The sequence below is a fragment of the Callithrix jacchus genome, chromosome 5 (assembly GCF_049354715.1).
Source record: "Callithrix jacchus isolate 240 chromosome 5, calJac240_pri, whole genome shotgun sequence".
Classification (NCBI taxonomy): domain Eukaryota; kingdom Metazoa; phylum Chordata; class Mammalia; order Primates; family Cebidae; genus Callithrix; species Callithrix jacchus.
The window spans coordinates 71230916-71248732 of record NC_133506.1 but is presented as its reverse complement, the minus strand read 5'-3'; the positions used below and the strand labels follow the sequence as shown (position 1 = coordinate 71248732).

At 44.8% G+C, this 17817-nt stretch overlaps 1 protein-coding gene across 19 annotated transcripts in view; it reads left to right on the top strand.

Annotated features, from left to right (window-relative positions):
* Positions 1 to 11942, top strand: part of GPATCH8 (G-patch domain containing 8) — a 110540-nt gene extending 98598 nt beyond the window's left edge. For 11 of the 19 annotated variants that reach the window (XM_035302989.3, XM_078372660.1, XM_035302991.3 and 8 more), the window contains 3 exons: positions 85 to 134; positions 1306 to 1436; positions 5705 to 11942. In XM_035302989.3, the coding sequence (XP_035158880.3) occupies positions 85 to 134; positions 1306 to 1436; positions 5705 to 9587 (4064 nt within the window). In that variant the 3' untranslated portion in view covers positions 9588 to 11942. The remainder of the gene's footprint in view (positions 1 to 84; positions 135 to 1305; positions 1437 to 5704) is intronic. The other 8 variants (XM_078372668.1, XM_003732922.6, XM_078372663.1 and 5 more) reach the window with 1 other exon arrangement.
* Positions 11943 to 17817: the final 5875 nt, after the last annotated feature.

Sequence of the window (17817 nt, the reverse complement as noted above, 5' to 3'; positions counted from 1 at the left end):
TAGTAATGCTTGCTTTATTTTTTTTTTCTCTTCCACTCTTGTTTTATTTTTTACTTTTTTTTCTTTGTGATGTGACATTTTCAGCTGATGTATTGAAAGCAAATCCTTCTAATTTGGGAGCCCAGATCACAAGAGTGAGTTTTTCTACTAGTGTCTTTAGCTGTATATCTTTTATTGTGTGTGTCTTTCTACCCTTCCCCTCTTCCAATTTAAAAAGATTCAAAACACATTTCATAAATATTAGGTAAGAAAATTCCTCTGTCTGTTAAACATCATGCCTTTCCACAAAGCAATGTCCACTTTATACTGGGTCAAATTCCTTTTCCCAATGCTGTTGTAAAAGCATAGGCTAATGTATATGTTTCGTTTTGTTTGTTTCTTGTGTTATCTAATGTCTTGAAAATAATTTTAGTTGTGTCTTCATTGCAGATAGATATGTCTGGGTTCTGTCACCAGTGTGTCATAACACTGTTCTTTTTTGGTTATAGTTTGTTTTGTTTTAAGGAAAATTATACAGTAGCTTCTGAAAATAAAAGACCCATTCTGTTATCTGGATTTTAAGTAAAATCTTTGACTTATCTCTGCTCTCCCTCCTCATCCCCTGGATATTCCTCTCAGGGCCATGAAGGAATGCAAAGCCTCACATACTACTTTCAGCAGGCTGACCAGATAAAAGTGGTCAGACTGGTGAGCTCTAAACATGCTAGCACTGGAAGACCTCTCTTGGAGAGGGAGACCTCTCTTGGGTTTATTCAGTAGTTACAGGAAACCTCTATTCATGCTGAAAAAAAATAACAACACCTTTTTATGGTGAAATAAAAGTATGCTTTCTATTTGTTCTAATTTTAATAACCCCCCCCATGTAAGCTGTACATTGCTTTTCAAGATCTTACACCTGGGTAATTTTCTGTACTAGCCTAACCCCTTTCTGTTCTCTTTGGCTTGTGATATTGCAATTTATCTCATGTTCTGTTTGTCTAGTTTTGCATCCTGGAGGAGCAGGTGATTAAATAGTCCCTTTTCTTTCCTCCCAGTGTTCTAAAATTTCCTTGTTGCATTTGAGATCATTTTATTTCGCCTAATAAAGCAAATGATGCGTTGTCCTAATTAGAAATGCAGATACTGCAAGTGCTATACCCAAAGTAATCAGCCATTGTGTTTTCAATTGCCATAAGAGAATATGATAATGTATTCTACACTAATACTGTAACTATTGGTTGAGGGTCGTGTCCTAAGGCTTTGCTTTCAGGTTCCTAAGTTACTCTAAATCATCCACCCTCTATATCTTTCTTTATTTTAACCCAGAGATTAAAAGATCTCAAGCAGAGAGAGTTTGCTCGAAATGTCTCTTCAAGATCCCGCAAGGATGAGAAAAAACAGGAAAAAGCCCTTCGGCGGCTCCATGAGCTGGCAGAGCAAAGAAAACAAGCTGAATGGTGAGTATATTTTTTCTCAGAGGGTTGTACAGATAAATATAATCCTTAAAATTTTATAGATTTAAGATTAAATTTAATGATTAAATTAAGATTTAAGAATTATAAACCTTGAATTTTTTTAATTGACAAATAATAATTGTACATATTCACGGGTTATGTAGTAATGCTTCAGTACATATAATGTATAGTGATCAGATCAGGGTAATTACCATATCCATCACCTCAAACATTTATCATTTCTTTGTGCAGGACATTTAATATCCTCTTTCTAACTATTTGAAACTACATAGTATTGTCTGTTTGGGTTTGTTTTTGTTTTGTTTTGAGACGGAGTTTCGCTGTTGTTACCAAGACTGGAGTGCAGTGGCACGATCTCGGCTCACCGCAACCTCCGCCTTCTGGGTTCAAGCAATTCTCCTGCCTCAGCCTCCCAAGTAGCTGGGACTACAGGCACACACCACCATGCCCAGCTAATTTTTGTACTTCTAGTAGAGACAGGGTTTCACCTCGTTGACCAGGATAGTCTCGATCTCTTGACCTCGTGATCCACTCACCTCGGCCTCCCGGAGTGCTGGGATTATAGGCGTGAGCCACCGCGCCCGGCCTGTTTTTTGTTTTTTTGAGACAGTCTCACTGTGTCTCCCAGGCTGGAGTGAAATGGCACGATCTCAGCTCACTGCAGCCTCTGCCTCCCGAGTTCAAGCAGTTCTCCTTTCTCAACCTCCCAAGTAGCTGGGATTACAGGTGCACACCGCCATATCTGGCTCATTTTTGTATTTTTAGTAGAGACAGGGTTTCACCATATTAGTCAGGGTGGTCTCGAATTCCTGACTTCTTGATCCACACTCCTCAGCCTCCCAAAGTACTGGGATTACAGGCGTGAGCCACCACCCTCTGGCCAAAACTACATAGTATTGTTAACTCTAGTCATCCTACAGTGGTCTAGAACACTGGAACTTACTCTTCCTAGTTAGCTGTAATTTTGTAATAAATCTCCCTCTCCCACCCTTCCCAGCTTCTAGTATCCTTTGTTCTACTTTTTACTTCTATGAGATCAACTTTTTTTTTTTTTTCTAGCTTCCACATAGGAGTGAGAACCTACAGTGTTTAATTTTCTGTTTCTGGGTTATTTTACTTAACATAATGTTCTCCAGTTCCTTAGAATGTTTAATTGATCCTTCTTTCAAACTAAAAGTATATCTGTATACTTGCAGTATAATATACTGATTAAGTATGTATATTTTTGAGGCCATTTTCTTCTTACTGTTTGACTTAATAAAGTTATATCTAAACTCTCTATGCCTCAGTTTCCGTGTCTGTAAGATAGAGACAAGAACAACTTACAGTTGTGAGGAGTGATTGAGTTATTAACTTGGAAATGCTTGAAGGAATGCCTAGCACATTAGAGATAATAAATAAATGATGGCACTGTTACAATTATTCCCATTTTTTAACATTTATATTAAAAAGCACATGCTGGGCGTAGTGACTCACACCTATAATCCCAGCATTTTGGGAGGCCAAAGCAAGAGGATCACTTGAATCCAGGAGCTCAAGACCAGCCAGGCCAACATAGGAAAGACCCTTTCTCTAAAAACAAAATCTTAAAAATTAGCCGGGCATGGTGGCACATGCCTGTAGTCCCAGCTACTGAGGAGGCTAAAGTGGAAGAATCACTTGAGCCTGGGAAATCAAGGCTGCAGTGAGCTGTGATCGCACCATTGCATTACAGCCTGATAAAGCAAGACCCTGTCTCAAAAAACAGAATCCCCTTTTTATTCCGTTTAAAGGCGGGTATTTTTTTGTTTGTTTGCTATGGAGTAGGTTTCATAAGTGTAAGTATCTCTTGCTCTCCAAATCTGTTGAGTTCCCATTTTCTAGTAGTAACAATTTAGATAGCAAGAGATTACACATTGTCTGAATATACTTATCCCTGAGTTGAGGACAGCTAGTAGCTAGGGTTCAGGTAACAAGGACATCATACAAATAGGTATCTAATGCTATTTAGTTCTTGATTTGGAATTTAAGGGTATAGTGTGCATTGTATAGTGTACACACTATAAAAATTGCAATAAAGGCCGGGCACAGTGGCTCACACCTGTAATTCTAGTACTTTGGGAGGCCGGGGTGGGTGGAACAAGAGGTCAGGAGAGCGAGACCATCCTGGCCAACATGATGAAACCCCTTAGACTAAAACATAAAAAATTAGCTGGGCTTGGTGGCGTGTGCTTGTAGTCCCAGCTCTCAGGAGGCTGAGGCAGGGGAATTGCTTGAACCTGGGAGGCGGAGGTTGCACTGAGCCAAGATTGTGCCACTGCACTTCAGCCTGGTGACAAAGCAAAACTGTTTAAAAAAAGAAGAAATGTAGGCCAGATGGACGGTGACTCACACCTCTAATCCCAGCACTCTGGGAGGCAGAGACAGGAGGATCTCTTGAGGCCAGGTATTCAAGACAAATCTGGTCAACATAGCAAGACTCTGTCTCTACAAAAAATTTTTTTTAATTAGCCATCATGGTCCAGCCATGATGGCTCACACCTGTAATCCCAGCACTTTGGGAGGGCGAGGTGGGCAGATCACTTGAAGCCAGGAGTTCGAGACCAGCCTGACCAATATGACGAAACCCCGTCTCTACTTAAAATACAAAAATTAGCCCGGCATGGTGGCACGGGCTCCTATAATCCCAGCTACTTGGGAGGCTAAGGCAGGATAATTGCTTGAACCCTGGAGGCAAAGGTAGGAGTGAGCTGAGATCTCACCACTGCACTTCAGCCTGAGCAACAGAATGATACTATCTCTAAATAAATAAATAAAATTAGCCAGTATGGTGATGTCCACCTGCAGTCCTAGCTTTTCAAGAGGCTGAAGTGGGATGATGGAGCCAAGAGTTTGAGATTGCAGTGAGCTATGATCATGCCACTTTTCACTCCAGCCTGAGCAACACATTTAAACTCCATCTCTAAAAAATAAAACTTTCAGGCAAGAGCAGCAGTTTAAAACTATCGAGGCTCCTTGGTGTTCCTTTTGTCAAAGATGAAAGTGCTCAGTGACATTGTGACCATAGTACTGAATGCCCAGAAACTGCCACAAAACCAAAGCAAATGCTTGTTATGGTACCCAGGAGATAGGCATGGACTTACTTTTTAGTTTCTATGACAGACATACCACAGACCTGCCATAAGTAGCACAGTGGACTTTTCTATGTTTAACTCAAAAATACCCACATTTTTTAAAACTGAAATTTGAAAGTATAGGGAAATTTTTATTGATTTTGTTATTTTTAGAGGTGGGGTCTCACTGTGTTGCCCAGACTGGTCTTGACCTCCTGGCCTCAGGCAATCCTCCCACCTCAGCTTCCTAAATCAGAGATTACAGATGTGAGCCACCCTTGCCCAGCGAGATTTTTTCCTTAATTGAATGAAACAAAACCTTTGTGAATACATATACAGCCATACATTGTACATTGGGTAAAATACTGAGGGATAGGATGATAGAATAAGAAATGAGATCAGAAACATAGTAATGATGGACTATTTGAGTCATGATGTAAATCTTTTTGTACTTTTTTTTTTTTTTTTGAGACAGAGTCTCGGTCTGTCACCCAGCCTGGAGTGCAGTGGCACGTTTTTGGTTCACTGCACCTTCCATCTCCTAGGTTCAAGCAATTCTCCTACTTCAGCCTCCTGAGTGGCTGGGATTACAGGTGTGTGCCACCACGCCCGGCCAATTCTGTATTTTTAGTAAAGACAGAGTTTCACCATTTGACCAGACTGGTTACAAACTCCTGATCTCAAGTGATCTGCCCACCTCAGCCTCCCAAAGTGCTGGGATTACAAACGTGAGCCACTGCTCCTGGCCTAATTTTTGTATTTTTAGTAGAAACAGGGTTTCACTATGTTGGCATGCTAGTCTCGAACTCCTGACCTCAAGCAATCTGCCCACCTTGGCCTCCCAAAGTGCTGGGATTACAGACGTGAGCCACCAAGCCCTGCTTTTTGTACATTCGACAGCTTAAGATGAAACAGCAATAACTGGCTGGCCCTGGGAATTTAGTTTGGTAGGTTAACAGAATGAGTCTTTGCCTAACCTTCTCTGAGAAAATCGCATTTGTTAGTATAGGGCTCGGGAATATAACCACCACTCACTGTCTTTGAGACCTCCCTATAATGAATGATAGTATATAAGAGATGAGTATTTTATAAGGTTTATGAAATGTACTCCTAAACCTGTTTTTTGTTTGTTTTTTATTTTTATAAATCGTCGTGTAGTGCACCTGGAAGTGGTCCCATGTTCAGACCAACCACAGTGGCTGTAGATGAAGAAGGTGGAGAAGATGATAAGGATGAATCAGCTACAAATAGTGGCACAGGTGCCACTGCCTCTTGTGCCCTGGGATCTGAATTCTCCACAGATAAAGGAGGCCCTTTCACTGCAGTACAAATCACTAATACCACTGGATTGGCACAGCCTCCTGGGTCAGCCTCCCAAGGCATCAGCTTTGGCATTAAGAATAATCTGGGGACCCCATTGCAAAAATTGGGAGTGTCATTTTCTTTTGCCAAGAAGGCTCCTGTCAAACTTGAATCGATAGCATCAGTTTTCAAGGACCACGTGGAGGAAGGGACCTCTGAAGATGGAACAAAACCTGATGAGAAGGGTTCTGACCACGTACTGCAGAAGGTAGGAGACTCTGATGGTAGCAGTAATCTTGATGGTAAAAAAGAGGATGAAGACCCTCAGGATGGAGGGTCCCTTGCCTCAACATTATCCAAATTAAAAAGGATGAAGCGAGAAGAAGGAGCTGGGGCTACAGAGCCCGAGTATTACCACTACATCCCCCCAGCACACTGCAAAGTAAAACCTAATTTTCCCTTCCTGCTTTTTATGAGAGCCAGTGAACAAATGGAAGGTGATAATAGTACACACCCAAAGAATGCCCCAGAGAGTAAAAAAGGCAGTTCTCCCAAGCCTAAAAGCTGCATCAAGGTGGCAGCAAGCCAAGAAGCAGAAAAGACTATTAGTGAAGTCTCTGAGCAGCCAAAGGAAACCAGGATGACCGAGCCCTCAGAACCGGGAAGCAAAACTGAGGCAAAGAAAGCCTTAGGAGGGGATTTAAGTAATCGAAGTTCAGAGAGTCATAGTCAGAAGGTTTCAGAGACCCAAATGTGTGAGTCCAACTCTTCCAAAGAAACCTCTCTGGCCACCCCAGCAGGGAAAGAAAGCCAAGAAGGACCCAAACATCCTACTGGTCCCTTTTTCCCAGTTTTGAGCAAAGATGAAAGCACTGCCCTCCAGTGGCCATCAGAACTATTAATTTTCACCAAGGCAGAACCATCCATTTCATACAGTTGTAACCCTTTATATTTTGACTTTAAACTTTCAAGGAACAAAGATGCCAGAACTAAAGGGACAGAAAAGCCAAAGGATATTGGAAGCTCCTCAAAGGATCATCTCCAAGGCCTAGATCCTGGTGAGCCAAATAAAAACAAGGAAGGGGGTGGAGAGAAAATAGTACATTCCTCAGGAGGCAGAATGGATGCACCTGCTTCAGGGTCTGCCTGTAGCAGCCTGAACAAGCAGGAGCCTGTGGGTAGCCATGGGTCTGAGACAGAAGACACAGGGAGAAGCCTTCCCAGCAAGAAAGAACGATCTGGGAAGTCCCACCGGCATAAAAAGAAAAAGAAACACAAAAAATCCAGCAAACACAAACGTAAACACAAGGCTGACACAGAAGAGAAAAGCTCTAAGGCAGAATCAGGGGAGAAATCTAAGAAGCGCAAGAAACGAAAACGAAAGAAGAATAAGTCATCAGCCCCAGCAGAGTCTGAACGAGGACCTAAACCAGAACCCCCTGGGAGTGGCAGTCCTGCACCACCAAGAAGACGGCGGCGAGCTCAAGATGACTCCCAGCGAAGATCCCTCCCAGCTGAAGAGGGGAGCAGTGGCAAAAAGGATGAAGGTGGGGGCGGTAGCAGCTCCCAAGACCATGGTGGGAGGAAACACAAAGGTGAACTTCCATCTTCATCCTGCCAGCGAAGAGCAGGCACCAAACGGAGCAGCCGGTCTAGCCATCGGAGCCAACCCAGTAGTGGAGATGAAGATAGTGATGATGCTTCATCACACCGGCTACACCAGAAGTCTCCATCCCAGTACAGTGAGGAAGAGGAGGAAGATTCAGGCAGTGAGCATTCCCGAAGCCGCTCGAGGTCTGGCCGGCGCCATTCCTCACATCGTTCCTCCCGGCGTTCTTATTCAAGTAGCTCAGATGCCTCCTCAGACCAGAGCTGCTATAGTAGACAGCGCAGTTACTCTGATGACAGCTACAGTGACTATAGTGACCGATCACGAAGGCACTCCAAACGTTCCCATGACTCAGATGACTCAGACTATGCCAGCTCCAAACACCGATCCAAACGGCACAAATATTCGTCTTCTGATGATGACTATAGCCTCAGTTGCAGCCAGTCCCGAAGCCGATCTCGGAGTCATACCAGAGAGCGCTCAAGATCCCGGGGCCGCAGCCGCAGCAGTAGTTGTAGTCGTAGTCGGAGCAAGCGGAGAAGCCGTAGCACTACAGCCCACAGCTGGCAAAGGAGCCGGAGCTATAGCCGGGACCGCAGCCGCAGCACCAGGAGCCCTTCCCAGAGATCAGGCTCCAGGAAGGGATCGTGGGGTCACGAGAGCCCTGAGGAGAGGCATTCTGGGCGTCGGGACTTCATTCGTTCTAAGATCTATCGCTCCCAGTCCCCCCACTATTTCCGATCAGGCCGGGGAGAAGGTCCCGGGAAGAAAGATGATGGCAGAGGAGATGACAGTAAAGGGACAGGTCCACCTACCCAAAACAGCAACATTGGCACAGGAAGAGGGTCAGAAAGCGACTGCAGTCCTGAAGACAAGAACTCTGTCACTGCCAAACTGCTACTGGAGAAGATCCAGTCAAAGAAAGTGGAGAGGAAACCTAGCGTGAGTGAGGAGGTGCAGACCACCCCTAATAAAGCTGGGCCCAAGCTCAAAGATCCCCCACAAGGTTACTTTGGGCCCAAGCTCCCCCCATCTCTTGGCAATAAACCTATCCTTCCACTGATAGGGAAGCTCCCAGCTACCCGAAAGCCCAACAAAAAATGTGAAGAGTCTGGCTTGGAAAGGGGGGAAGAGCAAGAACAGTCAGAGATGGAAGAAGGGCCCCCAGGGAGTAGTGATCCCCTTTTTGGGCATCAGTTCCCTTCAGAGGAAACAACTGGCCCCTTATCAGAGCCACCTCCAGAAGAGCCAAAGTCTGAAGAAGCTACTGCTGATCACCCTGTGGCTCCGCTAGGCACCCCAGCACACTCTGACTGCTACCCTGGGGACCCAACCATCTCCCTTAACTACCTCCCCGAGCCCAGTGACGGAGACACCCTGGAGTCCCTGGATAGCAGCAGTCAACCAGGCCCTCTGGAATCCAGCTTGCTGCCTATAGCACCAGACCTTGAGCATTTTGCCAGTTATGTGCCTCCCAGTGGAGATCCTAGTATTGAGTCAACAGATGGGGCTGAGGATGCTTCACTGGCCCCCCTGGAGAGCCAGCCCATCACCTTCACCCCTGAGGAGATGGAGAAGTACAGCAAGCTCCAACAGGCTGCACAGCAACACATCCAACAGCAGCTTCTGGCCAAGCAAGTAAAGGCCTTTCCAGCCTCAGCTGCGCTGGCCCCAGCCACACCAGCCCTGCAGCCCATCCACATTCAGCAGCCAGCTACAGCCTCTGCCACCTCCATCACAACTGTTCAGCATGCCATCCTACAACATCATGCTGCAGCAGCTGCTGCTGCCATTGGCATTCACCCCCACCCCCATCCCCAACCACTTGCCCAGGTGCATCATATTCCCCAGCCCCATCTGACTCCCATTTCCTTGTCCCACCTCACTCACTCAATCATCCCTGGCCACCCTGCCACCTTTCTCGCTAGCCATCCCATCCACATCATTCCTGCCTCAGCCATCCATCCTGGGCCGTTCACCTTTCACCCTGTCCCACATGCTGCCCTCTACCCCACCCTACTTGCCCCACGGCCTGCTGCAGCAGCTGCCACCGCCCTCCACCTTCACCCACTACTTCACCCCATCTTCTCAGGTCAGGACCTGCAGCATCCTCCCAGCCATGGCACATGAGTTGGGGATGGGATCCTATGTAGGGCCAGGGAAGGAGAACCATAAATGTTCCCTTGGGGGTGTTGAGCCATTAATACCAGCAAATAGAAGCTGGGATGGGCAGTGTCTGGCAGCCAAAGAATTGAGTTTTGGCTTGCAGGGGTGGGTTTAGATTTGAAGTTTGCTTTGAGTTTACTATCAGGGATTTCTTTTTTCCTGTCATCCTCTCAATTTGTCTCTCCCTCTCCTGTGTTTCCAAGCTAGGGAACACCAGTAAGTGCTACCCACCCCTCTGCAGCAACATCTCCTAACTGTCAAGTTTAGATAATTCCTTCCTCCTTTTGCTTTTTATCCTCTGCTCTTCCCTTCTGTAAATTTTTAAACATTTTCCTCCTCTCTGGGCAGTGGGTTGTCACCAAAGCACTTGCTGTGGGCCCGTCTGATCTTGCCTTCTCAGTGCCACAAGGAAGGCCAAGTTGTTCTCGTGGTGAAAGTGCCACCACTTTGGGGTAGTATCTTTGACCATCCTTGGTGACCTTATGTTACCCCAGGTGAGATGGAAAGGGAGTCTGACCTGGAACCTGATGCAACTCAGGCTGCAATTCGATCCAGCCCCACATAAATGGAGCCACACATTTGGCACTGTTATCCTGATGTCCCTCACTCCAGAGGAGGCATCTCCATATCCCAGAAAAGGAGATCCTATCATGAATAGAAGCTCTGCGGAATATACAGTTGCCCATGTGCTTTCCCAGAGAGGAGTTCATGTGTCTGAAGTGAAGGGTATATTTTCTTGTTGTGTTGATGTTTCCTTTTTAATTTATAGGATTTTTTAATGTAAAAAATTGCACTGAACTCTATAAACGTAAATGCTGCTTTTTGTAGCTCATATAAGAAAGGTTCCATATTTGTAGTATACTGCAATAATATTTTTTACATCCAGCTCTTTAAGTGATCCTCGTTCTGGTGGCTTTGTGTAAATATGTTTGCCTTAGTTGAATTAAGAAACTTTAAAGGTTATAAAATGAAAACAAAAAATAAAAGTATTTGTTTTCTGCTAGGTGCAAAAGTGACTAAGCATGTATATTTTACCAAGCTCCTGTATTTTTTGAAGTTAAGAACTATAAAATGTTAAAACATTTTTTGTTGGGACAAAATGTTAAGTAATTTGTAGTAAGTAGTGCCCCCAGTATTGGGATTTTTGAGCTAATGGGCAGCGGTCAGCTTGGGGCTTCCAAGGGAGGCTCATCTTTGACAGTCTCCCTTGGGTACTTTTGTTGTTTTACACAGAGAAGCCAGTGGACCCCACAGAAGAGAAGGAGGGGACTCAACAGCTTTATTGACTGAATCTCACTGCAGTGACATGCCGTGATTTTCTGGGGGGATCCTGGGTTTCCCTGAGTAACTTGTTCCAGGCAGTCAGTCTGTTTGCCTTCCTAGTACTTAGCCTCCTCTGACAGTTTTTTTTTTTTTAATGTGCCTTTTGGGTTGTTAGAAACCGAAGTAGAAGTAGACTGGAGGATGAGTTGGAACAGTCTTCTTCCTTTTATTGGGAGGTGAGCACATTTATAGATACTTCAAATTATTTTGCTTCATAGTTTCCACGTCCTCTGCCCAGCTCAGTTTAAGCAGTAAACGTTCCTTGTTTCTTTTCTCCCATGACACTGACCAGCGTAATTACCACCTAAGCCTCTTTCACCCCTCTCCTTGCCTTTCATCCAGGCCCTCAGCCCTAATTAACACACTGACCCAAAGGTGCTTGTATTGCAGGTTCCATCTCCTTTGATGAGTTTAACAATTCCCTCTGTGGCATTTTCCTAACTATTCGTGTAGCTAGAATTGGCTGGGTGGTCACTTGGTAAGAAAAACTTCACTTACCTGGGCTAAGGCTCTGTGTTCCTGCCTTCTCAAATTCTCAAAAGAGAAAGGTTTTGAGTTTATGAGAAGAAAGTGCCAGGCAAACACAACTCTTGACTGCCCTCCCACCCTCCTACCTATTCAGTGCTCCTCGTCTGATTCAGAAGCATCACTTCTTGGATAACTAGCACTGGAAAAGCAACATCATCTGTGTAATTGAAGGGACTCATTTTTCTTTGCTTTCAGCCCATGTAAATATTTAAATAATACAGTATTAACATTTTGTGCTGCTTCCCATTAGCTTGTAGATTGAGCCATACTCTGGCTGCCTCTTTGCCTTCCTAGGGGCATTTTCCTTAACTTCCAGAATAGTGATTTTAAAACTTAAAAAAACAAACAAAATAACCTATCCTTACTTACAAGCATAACAGATTGTATTTAACTTTATCACATATGATAGAGATATATGCTGTAAAATGAGGGAAAGGAACTTTCTAATAAACCAATGATTTGTGGAAACTTAGCAGTGTCTGTCGTAATTGTTGCCCCATCCACTCAGCACTGGGTAGGGTTGGAAGTGTGGGTCAGAAATAACATCTTGTTTGAAGTGACCAAGGAACAGATCCTGTGAACCAGTTTGAGTTGTTTGCAGTTGTGCGTCTGAAAGCTTAGGCTACACAAAGAGAGGAAAGATCTTGGTGTGGGAGGAGGTAATAGTAGTTAATTTCTCTCAGTTGTAGGTAGATGTCTTGGAATGTACACCTCCTTTCCACTTCGTCTTTCACACAAGAGTTTTCTTCCATTTTAGATAGCTAATCTGTGTGTAGTAGTGTATATATAGGTGCTTACTAAATGGGTGTGGAATTTCTGGCATTGAATTTTAGGATTTTGAACTACTTTAAAAGCACTGAGATGAGAAGAATCATCTGCCAGGATTTTGTCCTCCAGGTGGAGTTCTGTAAGCCAGTCTTCAATTTCTCTCCTCAGCCTTTTAATACCACTACAATGTTTGAGCACCTCTACCTGGTGAAAAGAAATACGGCCTAATTGTTACTAAGAAGATAAAGCTCCTACTCTTCTTCCATCTCAAAAAAAAATCACAAAAGAGGCAGGCAAAATTTAGCATGGAAAGCTACCATAGATTTGTAGTGATAAATGAGTTTTCCCTCTCAACTTCAGCCCTTCAAGAAGGAAAGCCTTTCTTTCTTTTGATACATTTCTTTTCTACTCTCTCATACACCTGTGTTCTCCCCTTGATTAAAGAGAAGCTGTTCAACTTGAACCTGGGGTTGAATGCTCAGATCTGCCTGTATTCCCAAAATAGCAAAGATCCTTACCCAGAAAGAAGTGACATTAGACATACAAAAATTAGCCGGGCATGGTGGTGCACACCTGTAATCCCAGTTACTTGAGAGGCTGAGGCAGGAGAATCACTTGAACCCAGGAGGCGGAGGTTGAGCCAGGATCGCACCACTGAACTCCAGCATGGGCAGCAGAGCAAGACCCTGTCTCTCTCTCTCTCACACACACACACACACACACACACAATGACATTAGAAAATGAAAAATGAGGCCAGGGGTGGTGGCTCATGTCTAATCCCAGCACTTTGGAAGGCCAAGGCGGGTTGATCACTTGAAGTTTGAGATCAGCCTGGCCAACATGGTGAAACCCCGTCTCTACTAAAAATTAAAAAAAAAAAAAAAAACTTGGCCGGGCATAGTGGTGCATGCCTGTAATTCCAGCTACTCAGGAGGCTGAGGCAGGAGAATCACTTGAATGTGGGAGGTGAAGGTTACAGTTAGCTGAGATTATGCCACTGCACATCCAGCCTGGGTGACAGTGAGACTCTGTCTCAAAAAAAAAAATGATTTTCTGGGAGCAGGGGAGGTGACAAGTCAGAGACAGACTGAACTGTATAGAGTGTTATGTGAAGGTATGTGCAATGAATTGCATTCTGACAAGGCCTCATCCACCTTGGCCTGAAACATGAAGTACTCCCTCTTCTACACCCTTGACTAATTCAGGCCTTATCAGCCATTTCCCTTTTTATTTGCCAGAGATAGCTTCACTCACTTCTACCAACTCATATCTCAATTATTGCAGCATTTTTCTGGGTGGCTTCCCTGACTAGGACCTAATTCCCTGTTCTGTGTAAGCTTACTGGCTTTTCAGAATCTGAATGCAACTCATTTTGTATTCACTGCTTCCCAGTAAAATTGTGATCTCTGAGAACAGGGAGTGATTTTTTTTTTTTTTTTTTTTTTTTTTTTGAGACAGAATCTCGCTCTGTCGCCAGGAGCCTGGCTGGAGTGCAGTGGTGCGATCTTGGCTCACTGCAACCTCCGCCTCCCGGGTTCAAGCAATTCTCCTGCCTCAGCCTCCCGGGTAGCTGGGACTACAGGCGCATGCCACCATGCCCAGCTAATTTTTTTTTTGTATTTTTGGTAGAGATGGGGTTTCACCATGTTGACCAGGATGGTCTCGATCTCTTGACGTGATCCGCCCACCTCGGCCTCCCAAAGTGCTGGGATTACAGGCTTGAGCCACTGCGCCCAGCTGGGAGTGATTCTTATATTCACTTATACTCAGTGTATCTCACACTGAGTAAATAGTAAACATTTGATTATATGATCAAGAATATGAGCAAAGTGGCCAGGCTCATGCCTATAATCCCAGGACTTTGGGAAGCCAAGGTGGGAAGATCATTTGAGCTCAGGAATTCGAGGCCAACCTGGGTAACATAGAAAGACCCCATCTCTACAAAAAAATTTTTAAATTAGCTAGGTATGGAGACACATTCCTGTGGTCCCAGCTATTCATGAAGCTGAGGTGGAAGGATTGCTTGAGTCTAGGGGTCATATCTGTAGTGAGCTGTGATCAGCTCACTGCACTGCAGCCTGGGTGACAGAGCGAGACCCTGTCTCAAAAAAAAGGAATATAAACCAAGTCAAATACCATTAACTGAAGATTGTGCTTCAGGATTGAGGCAAAAAAAATTTTTTTAATTATTTTTAAAAATTTAACCTTCACATCACTTAGTGCCAGGCATATCATAGAAGCTCACTAATTGTTGACTAGATGAAGCCTTACCTGAACTCACTGTAGAATTATAGGATTCTGTCAACACTCCTCTGCCCAGTTTCAGGAGGGAGATCAACACAGCTCTGACAACAAAGGAACACAATCCGTATTGGGTAGCAAACTCGTTTCCCTTCCCAAATCTGATCCTCCCTCCACCTGTTTCCAATTGTAGTTTGTAGTACCACTGTCCTGCCAGCCAGGCACCAAAGCTTCAAATTACCTTTGACACCTTCCCTCTAAATCTATTTACTGATTCCATAATCTCTGCTGTTTTGTTCTTGCCACCAGTACCCTGGCCTCACCACCTTGAACCCAGAGAACTGCAGTCATTACCCATCTGGTCTTCCCACTAAGTCCTTCCTTTTCTAGTTCATTCTATCCACAGGCAGGCAGCCACTGTAATCTTCCACATTGAAGCATAATTGATCATTAAATCTCTTACCCTGTGATATTTAAAAAAATATATTTTTTTGAGACCAAGTTCCTGTTGCTTAGGCAGAGGGCAGAGGCCTAATCTCAGCTCACTGTAACCTCTATTTCCCGGGTTCAAGCAATTATCCTTCCTTGGCCTCCCAAGCAGCTGAGATTATAGGTGTACACCACCACCACACCTGGCTAAGTTTTGTATTTTTAGTAGAGATGGGTTTTCGCCATGTTGGCCTGGGTGGTCTTGAACTCCTGGCCTCAAGCAATCTGCCCACCTTGGCCTCCCAAAGTGTTGGGATTACACGTGTGAGCCACCCCCTCAAAAAAATGTTTTTAAGATATAGTCTCACTCTTGCCCAGGCTGGCGTGTAATGGCAAGATTATAGCTCACTGTAACCTAAAAGTCCTGGGCTTAAGTGATTCTCCTCCCTCAGCCTCTGCAGTACCTGCAACTACAGGTGTGCACCACCATGGCTGCCTAATTTTTATTTTTTTGTAGAGACAAGGTCTCACTATCTTGTGCAGGCTGGTCCCAAACACCTGGCTTCAAGCAGTCCTCACCTTGGCATCCCAGAATGCTGGGATTACAGGCATGAGCCACCACACCTGCCCTAAAAATCTTTGATTTTCTTTTTTTTTTTTCCTTTCTTTTTTTTTTTTTTTTTTGAGACGGAGTTTCGCTGCTGTTACCCAGGCTGGAGTGCAATGGCGTGATCTCGGCTCACCGAAACCTCCACCTCCTGGATTCAGGCAATTCTCCTGCCTCAGCCTCCCGAGTAGCTGGGATTACAGGTGTGCGCCACCATGCCCAGCCAATTTTTTGTACTTTTAGTAGAGACGGGGTTTCACCATATTGACCAGGATGGTCTCGATCTCTTGACCTCGTGATCCACCGCCTCGGCCTCCCAAAGTGCTGGGATTACAGGCTTGAGCCACTGCGCCTGGGCTTTTTTTTTTTTTTTATTGTTGTTCTTGAGACAGAGTCTCACTTTGTTGCCCAGGCTGAAGTGCAGTGGTGAGATCTCGGCTCACTGCAACCTCCGCCTCCCAGGTTCAAGTGATTCCCCTGCCTCATCCTCTGGAGTAGCTGGGATTACAGGCAGGCACCACCACACCCGGCTAATTTTTGTATTTTTAGTAGAGACGGGGTTTCACTATGTTGGCCAGGTTGGGCTCGATCTCTTGACCTTGTGATCTGCCCGCCTCGGCCTCCCAAAGTGCTGGGATTACAGGCATCAGCCACCTTGCCTAGCCAAAATCTTTATGATTTTCCATCTCCCATGGATTAAAATTCAGATTCCTTAATATGGCATTGAAGGACCTCCAGTGAAGCCTTCCTTTCCCTCTTGCACCTCAGTCCACCCCTTTAAGCACTCTACTACACTGAGTCAACTACTTGTCCTTCCCCATAATTGACCTCTGTGTTCCTTTGCTGCTCTCATGTATTCTCTATGCCTAAAAACCCATTCATTCTCTGACAAAAGGCAACTTGAACATGGGTTCAAGTGCAACCCGGGTTTGAATCCTAGTTTTGCCAGCTGTTAGCTGTGTAAATATGGGCAATTTACCTAAAAACTCTTGTGCCACAGTTTTTGTGTTATAAAATAGGCAAAATAGTACTTATTTCCTAGGGTTGTTATGAGGAACAATGATATATGATTTTGATAATCTATATTTTTCAAGGCATGCTTTACTGTCCTTTTGCTGCAGTTATGTGTATTCATGTCTTAACTCTTTCTGGGCTATTTCTTAAGGCTCCTTGATAGTTATCGTTGGGTAGTTTGGTTGGTTGGTTGTTTTTTGAGGCAGAGTTTTGCTCTGTCGCCCAGGCTGGAGTACAGTGGTGAGATCTCGGCTCACTGCAACCTCCACCTCCCAGGTTCAAGTAATTCTCCTGCCTCAGCCTTTGGAGTAGCTGGGATTACAGGCAGGCACCACCACCCCTGGCTAATTTTTGTATTTTTAGTAGAGATGGAGTTTCGCAATGTTGGTCAGGCTGGTCTTGAACTCCTGACCTCGTGATCTGCCTGCCTTGGCCTCCCAAAGTGCTGAGATTACAGGTATGAACCACTGCACCTGGCCCAGAGTTTTTAAAATATTTTATTTTTACAATTTAAAAATAGATACGAGGTCTCACTGTATTGCCTAGGCTGGTCTCAAACACCTGAGCTCAAGCCATCCTCCCGCCTCAGCCTCCCAAAGTGCTGGGATTACAAGCAAGAGTCACCGCACCTGGCCTGATGGTTATCTTTGTATCCTTTATCTACACAGTGCCTTAAACAGAGTAAATACTTATTGAAAACTTGAGTGACATGTGAGTTAATATATGGGCTCATAGAATACCCCAGTAATACAGCAGTCACTCACTTGAGGACAGGGGGAGGATGGAGGGTAAGTAGAGAACTGGTTTATTCTAGCAGATACATTACATGTCTTCCATGAACTTGACACTGGTAACTCAGCAATGAAGAAGGCCCAGACCGGCCGGGCGCGGTGGCTCAAGCCTGTAATCCCAGCACTTTGGGAGGCCGAGGCGGGTGGATCACAAGGTCAAGAGATCGAGACCATCCTGGTCAACATGGTGAAACCCCGTCTCTACTAAAAATACAAAAAAAAAATTAGCTGGGCGTTGTGGCGCGCGCCTGTAATCCCAGCTACTCGGGAGGCTGAGGCAGGAGAATTGCCTGAACCCAGGAGGTGGAGGTAGCGGTGAGCCAAGATTGCGCCATTGCACTCCAGCCTGGGTAACGAGAGCGAAACTCCGTCTCAAAAAAAAAAAAGGCCCAGACCAAAGTTCAGAGTTTTAGCTTCCTGTCCTATAAAAAGGTTAAGATTCTTAGCTCTATGCTGAGGCAGTGAGTATGAGGAGACTTCAAAATGGCGCAG